This window comes from Cucurbita pepo, chromosome LG08 (assembly GCF_002806865.2).
Source record: "Cucurbita pepo subsp. pepo cultivar mu-cu-16 chromosome LG08, ASM280686v2, whole genome shotgun sequence".
Classification (NCBI taxonomy): Eukaryota; Viridiplantae; Streptophyta; class Magnoliopsida; order Cucurbitales; family Cucurbitaceae; genus Cucurbita; species Cucurbita pepo.
In genome coordinates, this window is record NC_036645.1 from 9,891,650 (window position 1) to 9,906,313 (window position 14,664).

General features: G+C 35.1%; 2 protein-coding genes across 2 annotated transcripts; one reads left to right on the forward strand and one right to left on the reverse strand.

The window, feature by feature from the left end:
* Nucleotides 1-5,948: 5,948 nt before the first annotated feature.
* LOC111800605 (transcription factor CSA-like) lies at nt 5,949-7,498 on the forward strand. The gene is made up of 3 exons (XM_023684377.1): nt 5,949-6,484; nt 6,558-6,895; nt 6,978-7,498. The coding sequence occupies exons 1-3, from the start codon at nt 6,171-6,173 to the stop codon at nt 7,211-7,213; spliced, it is 888 nt and encodes a 295-aa protein (XP_023540145.1). The 5' UTR covers nt 5,949-6,170; the 3' UTR covers nt 7,214-7,498.
* A 2,832-nt stretch (nt 7,499-10,330) lies between these two features.
* LOC111801157 (WUSCHEL-related homeobox 11-like) lies at nt 10,331-12,199 on the reverse strand. The gene is made up of 3 exons (XM_023685152.1): nt 11,695-12,199; nt 11,203-11,378; nt 10,331-10,496 (listed from the first exon to the last, which is right to left on the reverse strand). Exons 1-3 carry the CDS (start codon nt 12,197-12,199, stop codon nt 10,479-10,481), a joined length of 699 nt encoding a protein of 232 aa, XP_023540920.1. The 3' UTR covers nt 10,331-10,478.
* Nucleotides 12,200-14,664: the final 2,465 nt, after the last annotated feature.

Genomic DNA, 14,664 nt, shown 5'->3' on the forward strand with positions numbered 1-14,664 from the left:
AAGAGCTTTTTTTTTTTTGGTAATTAAATATTAAGATATTAATTTCTTGGGAAGAGCAAAGGGTGAGACAACTGACATTATCTTGACATTATCTTGGTCGTTAGCTTAATCCTAGAATTACTATAATGTTTTAATTAGTTAATTTATAGATTAAAGTATTAATGTGAGAGTATAATATAAAACCACTATAGTGTCGGTTGATGTTATTAATATAGTATAAAATTCAGAGCCATGTGATGTGATTACGTCCTAATTAAACCATATTATATAAATTCCATTCTTTCACTAACCCTAACCTCACACGAGTATAATTTTATTGATTAAAATATTAATATTATGTATTTGTTACCGAGTAGTTAACTGTTAACTTTAATACAAATCCGTACATAAAATATACATTAGCTTCTCTCAATCAAGATATATTTTACTAAGAGGTCAAAGATTTGAATTTTCTCATTCCCACGTGTATTTGTTAAGCTGGCTAAACGGTATGGGTTCTATAGCCAGTAACTCGTGCATTTTGTTGCATCTTCATGTGATCTAGTCATCAGGAAACGAAGTTATTGGGGTCGGGTTCATGAATTTTTGTTCGTATATAAGTATGTATTTTGACTTTTTGTGTCCTTTCCAAAAGAAGATGGAAAATGATTGATGCATGAAACAAAAGCAAAGGTAGGTAATAAGAACAAAGAAAATATATATATATATATATATATATATATATATATATGAGTATTGTGAGACCTAAAGTTTAGGTTAGTGGCTTAGTTTATTATACACTTTGATAACGGCATAGCCCAATTATCAATTAATATATCATTTTTAATACATCATTGATGGAGACTTCCACCATAGCAATTTGTTATAATAAAATATATATGAACCATAACAACACATTTTAAATTTGAATTCTCTTTCTCTAGAAGCTTCCTACAAAATTTACTATCCATTAAATTTTGTAATGGTTGAATCATTAGGGTAAGAGTATGTATATATTACCTTACTTCGACGTTAATGGTTCGATCCTTGGCTCTTTATTTGTTATCTTGTGGCCATGTCGGGATGCACGAGAAAAGGCTTATTGAGTTAAGGATGTGAGGCTCGAGAATAGAAGAGTGATGAAAGTATGTTGTGTGATCCTACATTGGTTGGAGAGGGAAATGAAGCATGAAAACTTCTCCCTAGTATACGTGTTTTAAAACTGTGAGATTGACGATGATACGTAACAAGTCAAAGTGGAAAATATCAATTAGTGGTGGGCTTGAGCTGTTACAAATGGTATCAAACCCAAACATTGGGTTGTGTGCCAACGAAGACGTTGGGCCTCCAAGGAGGATGAATTGTGAGATCTCACATTTGTTGGATTGGGAACGAAACATCCTTATAAGGGTGTGGAAACCTCTCCCTAGTAGACGCTTTTGAAAACCATGACACTGACGACAATACGTAACGAGCCAAAGCGGACAATATTTGCTGGTGGTGGGCTTAGGCTATTACAAATGGTATTAGAGCCATGCATGAGGTCGTGTGTCAGCGAAGACGGTGGACCCTCAAAAAGGATGGATTGCGAGATACCACATTAGTTGGAGAAGGGAACCCAACATTTCTTATAATGGTGGAAACCTCTTCTTAGTAAACGTGTTTTAAAACACGTAACAGGCTAAAACAAACAATATCTACTAACAGTGAGCTTGAACTGCTACATTGAGCTCGGTGCAGACCCAACCAAGATGAGTGACTCAAGTATGGAACCATGTTAAGTTCAAACCTTCCTTTTGGAAAAGAGAGGAAGAAGGTGAGTCAAAGTTTTGTAAAGGTTGATGGTGTGCAATCGGCGGTACGCGTCTCTAAGGAAAAAATATGGCTTATATTTTCAACAAAGCCCGCTTTTTCTTGTCTTTTGCATTTAAACCCCAACATTTCTAACTAATTTCCTTTTTTTTTTTTTTAATCTCCCTAAAACTTTAACAAATTATTTATATATGTTTTTTTTAATATAAAAATAAATTAATTATGTAGCTTTGGTTTTTTAGGTTTTGGAAACATCAATAATATTCATATCCTACCCCATAAAAAACGCTTATTATGGGTTTGGTTGAAACCCAAAATAAAATAATAATAATAATAATAAATAAATAAATAAAACTCTTACAAATACAAAATATAAAATTTAATTTGTATTTCAAATTTTAAAAAAGAAAAAAAAAGTATATATATCTTTTTTATTTTTTCCTAATTACAGTAATTTTGTAATAAACCAATTTTTCTATACATATTCTGATTAGGACCGTCATTATACACATTAAATGTATATTGTTGTAAGTAAAAAACAACATAGAACGTCACGAAATTGATGTGTAATTGTCACAAAAATATTTTGCTAATTTTGTAACACAAATAATCACAACGTATGCATACGTACCTAACGTGGTTCTAAAATTATACATACTCGACCTTGTTCTAAAGTTATCAACATAAAGTTTTTGAGATTCAATGAACGAACTTCAAAATGAAATCAAGACGGAATTTCAAAACTAAAGTTTTGGAACTTCTTACGTATACGTGTCGTGTTATTTTTCTACAACTTTATCTATTTTCCTTTTTTTAGTTTGTAACTATCGAATATTATCATTAATTACAAAAATAAATATGGAAATTGTAATTTTAATGAAGATATTTTGTAATTATTAGATCAAAGATTAATTTGATTTTTTTTTCTACTTTTAGATAGTAAAGAAAAATAAATAACAAGAATTACCGTAAAGTAAAATAGTAAATAGAAAAAGAAATACATAAATAATTTTTGTAGAGGTTAGAATTTCAAACTTTTACGTGTTCTTCCCCGCATTTAAAAAAGAGAAATTAAGTCAAGAAAATTAATTATGAGTTCGTGGAAAATAAAAATAAAATAAAAAACACAAAATAACAAATATAATAATAATAATAATAATAATTATTATTATTATTATGAGAGAGAGAGAGAGATTGCAAAGGTAGTGAAGAATCAGTGTGACGTCAGATGGGCCCTGCATTTTCATGAGATGGGGCCCACATTTCAAAATCGTAGCCACGAATGGATCCCGCACGTGTGAAGGGACACGTGGATCGGATTCTGAAAACTCAATTATTATTCTTTACTATAAATAAAAACGAATCCCACTGTCCGTCCAAAAAGAAAAGTATGAGAGAGAAAATTAAACTAATTATCGGGTTTCAATTAACTAATTAATTTATTATAATTTGATCAAAATAATTACGGCCGACACAAATTCTTTTAAAATATTCCAATTCAATTTAAAATAGATAATTTTAAAATTGTAGATAATTATTAAATTTTAATTATTTATTAATATCACATTTTCAACCGTTCAATTTTTCTTTTTTTCTTTATCCAAAATATAATATTATGCTCTACCTAAAAACTTACCACATGCACATGACATGTCAGGTCTCATCAAAAGAATTTACTAAAAAAGTTAACTGTGGTAAAAGTGGGTAAGATGGATGGTAAATACCTGACTCACTGAATTCACCGGCTCTTTCTTTATGCTATTGGGATTTGAGTAATCAACTCCAAATCGACTTCTATATCCTTCTTTATTTATTTATTTATTTATTTTTACCCTTCCTTTTCACTTTCACTTTCACCTTCTTTATTTTCTTTGACACCCTTTTTAGAATTATTATATCAAATGACAGAAAATTAAGGGAAAATATCCTTTTTGTGCCTAAAAGAGAGATTTTTTTAAATTAATCTTAATTTTGAATTAAATTAATAATCAAATAAAGAAAGAAATTGAGAGGAAATTCTTTATTTTATTTTATTTATTTTAAGTTGGTAAGAAAAAAAAAGGTAGTTAAATACAATGAATGGTTTGTGAAAACCAGTCAAGCACTTGGTTTTTTTTTTCGCATTTTCTCTTTTTTTTTTATTATTTATTTATTTATTTTTCCTTTTACATAAGTTTCGTGATCAATTTTACCATTGCCGCATTATGTTGAAAATGATTTTTTTTATTAAAAAGGTTTATTTGTTTAAAGGTATTTCAATATTTTATATTTTATGTTATATATTAAGGACATCTTTATATGGTTTAATAACGATTTTTTTTAAGAAAATAATAAAAAAATAATTTTTTTAAACTTAATTTTCAAAAATAGATTTAAAAAGAGGTCCTCACCTGAGTGAAATGTATCCGCTTTGGTCCGTTACGTATCGTCGTCAGCCTCACGATTTTAAAACGGACAATTTTTTTTTCTCCGAACGACCAACGTGAGATCTCACAAAAAGTTTATGTTTTTGTTCGGGATGTTACCTTAAATGAAAAAAGCGTTAGAAATACCAAATGTTATAAAAACATGTGTGGTTTTGAAGATACATTTGATTGTAGGTCATCATGTGCATGCCATTGGACTTTGGATATCTTTTCATCTCTACAATGGAAACATCAATGTCCCCTTCCCCAAACACATCAATTCCAACAAAACCCATATAATAATAACAATAATAATAATAATAATAATAATAATAATAATAATAATAATAATAATAATAATGTATATTATTCTTTAAAAAAAAATAATTAAATTATCTTATAGTAAATTGGGCGTAGTTTAATTAGTTAAAATATCGATATTTAATGTTTCATTAAATATTTTATAATGTTTTTATTGGAATTGCATGACAAATTTTTTTCTGGTAACTTTAAAATTTTCTCCTAATTTACTTTTTCTTGCCATTTTTTAAATTGTTTTTAGCATGAATATAATAACGGAACTACTTTTCTTATTTATTATATAGTCAAAAAGAACTTTGAAATTTTTTTTTAATTAAATTTCAAATTGGTTTTATAAATTAAGCAATAAAAGAAAATTCAAAACCCGAGCCATGCTCAAAGTTTGAAACCCTAAACCACGCAACCATCGAACCGTGTGTGTATATGTATATGTGTATGTGTATGTGTATGCATGTGTGTACGTATTAAATGTTGATTAAGGAGGTAGGTTGGGTTGTGATAAAGGAAACAAATTACAGAGACATAAATGTATGCCTGAGTCTACAATTTGGTCAATCAATCAAAAAGGACTCTGTCTTAATATTTATTTATTTTTAAGTCACATGTTATTCTCCTACTGCTCTATTTACTTTCAAGTTGAGTCACAGTGCTCTTTTTTTTTTTTTTATTAATTTTATTGTTTTAAATTTTTTTATTTATTTCCCTATTATATTAACAGCTTAAATCTCAATATTGGTCGAGTTAATTAGGTTGATCGACTAAAAAAGTTCAATCTATTTTTAGGGTTAGACCAAAAAAGTAAATGGATAGGGTTAAAAAAAAGTAAATGGTTAGGGTTCACCCAAAACCTAGGAAGTACTAACTCAGAGCTGAGTCCCTGAAGATTTAAGAGTTGACTACCAACGGAAAGAGCACCCTAAACCAACCATAGCAATAGCAAGATGGACCAATCCAAGGGTCACAAAGAGCACCCTAAACCAACCATAGCAATAGCAAGACCGACCAACCCAAAGGGTCACAAAGAGCACCCTAAACCAACCATAGCAATAGCAAGACTAACCAACCCAAAGGGTCAGAAAGTTTGAAAGAACGGAAAAATTAATCAAAAGACTATTCTATAACCGACTCTTGTTGAATCGAAAGGGCTTGGATCGGATCGTTGTGAGCTTTATTTTTGAGTTGGTCGAGTTGATAGGGTTGTGAACTCTATTTGTAGGGTGTGACGGAGTAGAATGAAGGCGAAGAATATAATTCAACTATTAAGAAATCTCTATCTTCTCCGTGGTTACTATGATTTGAAAGTAGGATTTAGGATTGAGACGTAATGTAATGTTGTTGATGTGTTATATGTTGTCCTTAAAATGGAAAAGAAAGAAGAGTTAAAAAGAGAGGAAAGAGACAAAGAGTCTGGTTTTTTTCTTTCCACAAACCCCAAGAAAAAGGTAAGCCCCAACCCAAGCCATGGCAGTACCAAGCTTGGAGTAATCAAAGCATTTGTGTCCTCTCCCTGCTTTCTTCACACGAGTGCTTCTTTCTCTCTCTCTCTCTCTCTCCAACACTTGACATAAATATTGCCCAACAAACACTCACATCTAACCCACCCACCACTCATTCTTCTTCTTCTTCTTCTTCTGATTCCATTTCCTTTCTATAATGAACCTTCAATGCTTCAGCGATGCCTTTCAAACTCATGGGTTGTTTCAAAATGTCGCCTTGATGCCGCCCCCTCCTCCTGCCTCTCTCGATCTCTCACCGCCGTCCCACGGCGGTGACAGCGGCAGATCAAATTGCGAGGACAGAGAGAAACAAGAAGAAGATGGCAAAACTAACGGTGCCCGCCGCCGCACTAAGCTTTGTGCTAGAGGCCATTGGAGACCGGCGGAGGATGCTAAGCTCAAAGAGCTTGTCGCCCATTATGGCCCCCAAAATTGGAACTTGATCGCCGAGAATCTCAGTGGTAGATCAGGTATGTTGGAGGGAATTTTGTTGAGGTTTTGAGTATTTTCTTCAAAGATTATGACTTTTTTTTTTTTTTTTTTTNAAAAGCTGTAGATTGAGATGGTTCAACCAGTTGGATCCAAGGATAAACAGAAAGGCCTTCAACGAGGAAGAAGAAGAGAGGCTCTTAACAGCACATAGATTGTACGGCAACAAATGGGCCATGATCGCTCGTTTGTTTCCTGGTAGAACTGATAATGCTGTCAAGAATCATTGGCACGTGATCATGGCTAGAAAACGTCGACAATACTCCAATCTTTACAGAAGATCCTCCCGGAAAGCCTTCCATAAACATAATGTGTCCAGTGAATCCACCATCTCCAGCACCGTCGATGAATCCCCTACCTCTGCCTCTGCCTCTGCCCCTGCCCCTGCCCCTAGTAAGTTCATAAAGTGATGATTTTTATATTGTTTTTAAGCTCAGAGTTGAGATTTGAAGTTTGAATATTTCGTGGATTGTAGGATGGTGCAGCAGGAAAGGAGTGGCGGCGGGTGTGGGGAAGATCGGGTGCTGGGAAAAAACAGAGGAGGTGATGGCGGCGGAGCAGTCGTCGGGGTCGAACTCGGAAGTTTCAGGGGCAGAGTCAGAGATCTCGACGAACCTCTCCTTAGCATCCGGCCGGGACACCATGAATGGGAACGGCGGCCACCATATGAAAATGCAGTTCATTGATTTCCTTGGAGTTGGAGCTTCGTAACTTTACTCCTCTGTGTCTCTGTTTTCTTTATGAAAAGCAGAGTCTAAATGTAAACAAAACAATCTCCGTTGTTTCTCTCTACAATGTACAGTGAGGCATGGCAGAGAATGATGGGAGAAAGCCAAAAAGATATTAAAAAAATGCTCTTCCTTTGGAAATGGGTTGTTAAAGAGATTAGGGGTTTTGTAGATGAAGAGCTTCTACTTATGCTTCTGCAATTAATGTTCACAAATGCTCTTCCTCTACCACATACTGTCTTTAATGAACCCATTTCAAATTATTGTACCCACCTGACCGTTCAAGTGTTTCTCCATTTGTTTTAACACGTGCCACAATTTGAACTTTCGATCTTTAAGTCGAATGGAGAGTTTCTCCTAAAGGTTAGGCCGATATCATCATATCAAGGGGTAATAGCTAACGAGAGCTATCTACTTCTTTTGAAAGTCGAGTGTCGTGAGTTATAGCAATGGATTAGGGTTAGTCGACGCCACCCTGGTTGATCCGAGCTAAACTTGAAAACTTACACACTCTCCTTAGTTTCATTTTAGGTAGTAGGCATAATCTCTTGATGGTACAAAGTTTTGTTTGTTTTCTATGAGAATGTATGAGTTTCTCACGGTGTATGTTTTCATTTTTCGCTTTAAGTGATAAAAGTATGCATAGGGTAATGAGCTCGGATTAGTCCAAGTGTAATAGCCTAAGCCCACTACTAGCTTATATTGTCCGTTTTGGCATGTTACGTGTTGTCATCAATCTCACGGTTTTAAAATGTGTTTCCTCTCTCCAACCGATATGAGACCTCACACTAGGGTTTTAGAAAGTTGAGTTGTTATCATTGAGAATTCACTCTTGTCCTAAGCAAGGCATTGTGTTGAATTACTACCATTTATCCAAATTCTTGTCTTTCAACTATTGATATCAGGGTTACATATCCGGCGATGTGCCAACAGGAGACTAAGCCTCGAAGAGGGTTGGACACGAAATGGTGTGCCAGCAAGGACGCGGGCCCCCGAAGAAAGTGGATTGGGGTGTCTCACGTCAATTGGAGAAGTAAACAACTGGTCCCGAAGGAGGTAGATTGTGATCAAGTTTGACGTTCCGTGAGGCGACGGACCACCATTGGATGTAGGTGACGGTTGGGTAGCATTGTCGTTCACCTGATTTCAGCCATGCAAAAAATGAAACTAGGGTTCCTGGGAGCATGAGGTTACGCGAGGAAGAAACGGTCCAGTTCGGTTCGCAGTTGGCTTAGTGATTTGCAGTCTGATTTAGGTGAAAATGGGAGCCCATGAAAGGGATAAGAACGTGGTCATGGGCCAATATTTGGTCTCTTAGTAGACACTTCAAAGCCCAAATCCAGCCCAATTAACGCATCTAGAGCCCACATAAATGCTTTCAAGGCCCATGCCCAACAAAGTCCAAAATCATATAAACTAATTTAGAAATTAATAATAGATTTTAAAAAATTGAGTATTTTTGTTGGAATTATTCCAAATCAGTATTTTCGTTAACACACCGCTCGATTTGTAACAGCTCAAGCCCACCACCAGCGGACATTATTCACTTTGGCCTGTTACGCATCGTCGTCAGCTTCACAGTTTTAAAACGCACATGATAAGGAAAGATTTCCACACTCTTACCAAGAATACTTAGTTCGAGATTGTTTGAGGGGTGAATTAGAAAGAGAAAATCTATAAAAAAAAAAAAATAAAAAAAACATCATGAACAAACATCCGTCAGATAGAGAATGGTTGTATTTGTCGGTAGGCAAAGTCCAAGGTGGTTGCATCGTTTTTTGAAGCTTCCCTAATCCATTGCCATGCAGTTTTTCATCAACTTCCAACATTATTTATATTCTCTCTCTTTAATCGAAATATTCCAATTTAATAATATGATATGATGTTATATTGTTTTTTTTATGTATGAGTGGATACTCTTTTTTTAATTACATCATAAACACTAATAGAGATGGATGGATGAAATATATAGTTCATAGAAAGATGGAAGCATTTGGATGATTGTCTCAATATTGAAAAGAGGAAGATTCATGATGTATGACTGAATCACAACATTTTTATTGGTATTAGATTTTTCTTTTCTAAAACCAAAACTATGTTTATATCAACTTTAATTTAAAGTAAACGATGTTTTCTCGATCTACAAATATGAAGATTTTTACGTTTTTCTTTGAACAAATAGTTTATAGTCATGTCTTGAACTCGAAACCATGGTGGGATACCCACTGTAGACCCTCGTCTATGCAATAGTTAGCTTTGGATATTGGGAGCATAACACTTGGAGGGAGGTATCGAAAGGATTTGAATGTGTGGGACACTTACCCTTTTACTGGTTATCTAGGTACTCGATAATATACTAGAATTGCCCTAAAGACCAGAAGGTGAGATGCGTAGTAGACGATGATGCACATCTTGTTGTCGAAGTTCTTGGAGAAGTTCATCGATACTAATAATGGGCTAGTCCTTTAGTCACAATTTAAGGGAAGGCAAATTTAGTCGACACTAAAGTCAAGAATATTGAACGTTTCATCATCGTTTTGAGAGACAATGTTCATGAGGCTAGTCTTTTCTCTTCATATTGTGCCATAGTCGTATAGGGCAACAAAGTTGATGGCTAACCGGGCGTGGAGTGATCCTAGAGCACACAAATAGGTGAGCCAATGTTTTTATTTTAAGCTCAAAATTCAAACCTTTGAGCTAAGTTCACATTGAGTATGCATTTAATGACAATGACTCACGATAGTTACAACAATTGAATAATCTTTCTAAAATAAACACTTTATCTACGTGTAACAGTAGAATTGAGTTGACCAAATAACCGTTAATCGTTATACGTTATAAATTTTAATTCGGAGGTAAAAGCTTTTGCATGCCGAAAACTAAGAAAGTAGGCATAAGCTTTTGCAAAAAATGGTACCATTCCTTTGATGAAAAGAGTTGTTTTAGGGTTTTGAAAGAAGGGAAGGAATGGTGTCCCATAACATAAAGCATAGCAACCAAAAGAGATAGACATATTTATGTATATAAATAACGAAATGGGTATGGTAGCTATAAAGCTTTATCATAAAGTTATGTTCTTTTAGATCCAATTTCCCGGAGAACATTAAAAAAAACAAGAAATCAAACCAAACCAAACACTACAAAGCTTACAAAAAAAGACGAATCATTTGAAAATCTGAGAGCTGTTTTTAATTTTCTTGTTGGTAGGCGCTGTTGTTGTTGCTGCTGCAGCTGGTTTCTTTCCTAACTCATGTCGGCCTTGAAACCTGCGCGACCAAGATTCCACACAATTAATCTTAACCTTAATATCATCATCATCATCACCCTTTGTTTTTGTGTTTTGTGGTTTGTTAGTCCATTGAATTTGGCATACAAATTAAAGAACAGCTACTATGATGATCATATGACATGTCATTTCAACCACGATGATTATACACTTCACAAGGAAGTTGAAGGTTCGATTTCTTGCCTTCAAAATTGTTGAGCTAAACAAAATGATGGGTTATGACACAATCTTTAAATTGAGTTAGATCTATGAAAGATTAGGATTAATCGTCTATCCGTTTTTAATCTATTTCAATGAATTGAAAATTTCAAGTGATATCATTTTATATTGTCTCTAGGAGAAGATTCCTAGTGAATTAATACATTTAGTCCTAAATTTAGGGCATTATTTGGGTTGATTGGCATAAATTTACATCAAATTATGGCGTGTTTTGTTCATCTTTTTAAGAGTAGTCAAATGTTTAGGTTCATCATCAAACTCTCTAGCACTAATCCAAAGGATCACACATCTTAATTAACTTACTAACCATTCCACCAAAACCCTCCTAAGCTAATTCCATGGGTTAATCCAAGAGATTAGTACTAATTTCAAAGCAAATTGTCTTAGATTATGTGTTTGTTTGAATTATAGAAGGAAGATAGAAAGTTTAAGAGGCTCAAAAACAGAGAAAGAGAGAGAATAATTACCAGAAAGTAGGTTTCACCATGCTGCAAACTGTGCAGTGATATTCCAAATTCATTGGTAAGAACTGGGAGTCCTGAGGAGTGAACCAACACTGTGTCATCCCCAAACATTGCCTTCATGTCCACCGCTCCTTTTGGCACTTCTGTCGGAACTCCATTTATGAATATTATAATATAACCTTCAAAATCAAACATTTTTACACAAAATTTAATGCTCAAACCCGTGAATCAATTCAAATAATTCAAAGCAAACGTTTTTTTATGTTATTAGTGTTAAAAAAATTGCAGCTCAAGAAAGAACTGTCACATCATCATCAAAAGGAGAACAATTCATTGGAACTCTCTTCAAAAAGCTGAATCAAAAAAAGTTGCTAAATTTACTATATTCCATCCATTTTGATTATTGGGTCTTCATCAAAAACCCTTTTTTTGGTGTTTTTTTTGGATATTTTGGTGAAATAAAATGAGGGTTTGAACCAACATGCATACCCATACCTGATTGGAACTCTAAATTCGAGGTTGCTGAAGGGCAAAACGAGGGGGTTACAACCATCGGCTGATCAATTTCAGAGATACCCATGTGATCGGTCATCGAAAAACCGCCGCCGCCGCCGCCGGAGGAGGAGGAGCCTCCTTCTCCAAGGTAAGAAGAGGAAGGAGCAAAATTCATGACACTGCCACCGCTACAACCACTGTCATAATGAATTGCACTGCCACCTTGGTGGGTTGCAGCTGCCTGCAGCTGGCGTTGGCGGCGGCGAGACCGAGAGCGGCGGTTTTGAAACCAGTAGAAAACATTGGCATCTCCGACAGAGCCAAATTTCTCAAGCAGCTTTCTAATTCTAACGGTCTCATCCTTGGGTGGATTAACCATTCCACTGTTGAAAATGGACTCCAAAATCAGAATCTGCTCCGGCTTCGGCGTCCACCGTGATCTCACCGGCTCCGCCCTGTCGGAGCTGAGATTTGGACTGTTTGGGTCATCGCCGTGATTTTCCATTACAAAACACGAAAAATAAAAATAAAAATAAAAATTCCTTTTTTTTTTCTTTTTTTTTTGTTGGAGTATAAAAATGTTGTGTTTGTTCTTCCAGTTCTGCGCTTAAAAACCTAGAGATGAGGAAATATATATGGATAGGGATAGGGATTGGAATAGATATTTATGGAGGGAAGGTGAATATTGGTAAAATTAATAATCTATGCACTTATACTTCCCAACAATATTCTTGATTTTAACAATTAATATTGGATTCCTTCCATCATAAAATTGTCTTTTCACACTCCAACCCCTCTCTTTTTAATTAATTATATATTCTTTTCTATACCAATTACTCCGTTATTTTCGTCTCGAGCTTAAAAAGATGAACGAAAAGATTTCGTAATTATCTTCCTTTTTCTTCTGTTTAATTACCCTCGACATGAACGACGAACAACAATAGGTGTAGTGACTCTAATTCGATCCTTAGACTTGTGCGATTGTTACTGATGGGCTCGTGGTCGATGATTCTATTCATGTTTGGTGCTTAATCCTCTTTTTCTAGAGATCTTCGTGGTTGGTTTTGCGAAGGATTTTGAAACGGGGTTTATAGCTTGTAGAGTTCTTATATGCTGCATCGTGTCATTAACCCGATATTTCGTATGTGGAACTCCATGCATATGTATGTTTATAACGTTCATAAAATATTGAAATATGTTTCATTTTTCTTTATAAGATTTGACGGCATGAAAAGTGATGCATGTCTAAGAACTCAAAGTACACGAAAGTGATGGATGTAGAGTCACCGATTATAGATTATATAAGTCAGAAATAGTATCTACTAAATCGAGTTTAAACGGATAATAATAAAGTATATATACATATATTATGGAGTTGATAAACGACAGGGAACAGGAAACCTAAGTCAATAAACATAATCCCTTTGGTCGTTGATAAAGGCAGTAGTAGCTGGATTATTTGTCTACCCTAAGCTAGCCACCCTCTATTAAGTTCAAGTGGGTAATATCATTAAGAATCAACAAACCTCTTCCTACCTTCTAAATTGTAACGATCCAGATCCACTGCTAGCAGATATTGTCTTCTTTGGGCTTCCAGTTTCGGGCTTCCCCTCAAGGCTTTAAAACGCGTCTGCTAGGGGAAGGTTTCCACACCCTTATAAAGGGTCCACACCCCCCTTCGGGGCCCAGCGTCCTCGCTCGCTCTCTTTTCTTCCTCCAATCGATGTGGAACCGCCCCTAAATCCACCCCCCTTTAGGGCCAGCGTTCTTACTGGCACACCGCCTTGTGTATACCCCCCTTCGAGGAACAGCGAGAAGGCTGGCACATTGTCCGGTGTCTGGCTCTGATACCATTAGTAACGACCCAGATCCACCGCTAGCAGATATTGTCCTCTTTGAGCTTTCCCTCTCGGGCTCACCCTCAAGGCTTTAAAAGATTTCCACACCCTTATAAATGGTGGTTTGTTCTCCTCCCCAACCAAGGTGGGACATCACATAAATCATTAACTTGTTTGAATCGAATCCAATCGATTTGCAGCTTCAATTCCTGGTAATACATTTAATCTTACATATATTGGTTACAAAAGTCAAAAGATCTGTTGGAAAGAAAAGTCGAATCATTGAAGTTTGAGTATGAACTTGTTCGACGATTATGTACCTTGTTCATTATAGGTCCAAACGATTTGTGTACTTCTCTTTGTCATTTCGTTATTGATACTCGTAGGGAGGACAAAGAGTATCCATGGTAATTGGAAGGGACAACATTCTTTAGTTTTTTCCCCACTTTTGGATATGAATGATATATCTCAGAAGGTAAAGTAAGATTGAATTGTCAATTCATCTTTCGTACACCATGTCCAACCTCTTCCATTTGCCATAACTCCACCACAATCCAACATTTGGTTGCAACACCACTCACCTTAATTGCCGGACCTGATGATGTACATGAGGCTCTATCAACCTTTACTGACCAACGACTCAATACTATGCAGGCTCATCTCGAATTCTTTCTTCCTCTCGTTTTTGCTACATCACACAATACTCCAATCGTGGGACTTCGATCGTGCCACTCGTCCATGTAGATAGCATATTCACACTTTTTTTTTTTACCCTTTTCCTTTCAATCAAAAGTTCTTAAAATAATCAATTTTGAAGGTAAAAGTAGAGAACAATTGGTAGTTTGTTAAAGATTTCTTACAAAATAAGAGAGATTTAGTTGTAGAAAGCAGAGAGATTTCATTCAGAACATTCATTATTGCTACCATAGGCTTAATCATTTTGTTTCTTGAATCATCTCTCTCTACATTTAAAACTTCTTTACATTTCTTAGCTCCACGTGCCCGCTTAAACGTTTCAATTTATTCATGCACTTGTTTACTCGCTTTGAATATTAACTCTAAGACCTAACATGAAAAAGAGAAGTTAAAAAACGAAAGAAAAAACAAACTATGATAATAATAAAAATGAAGT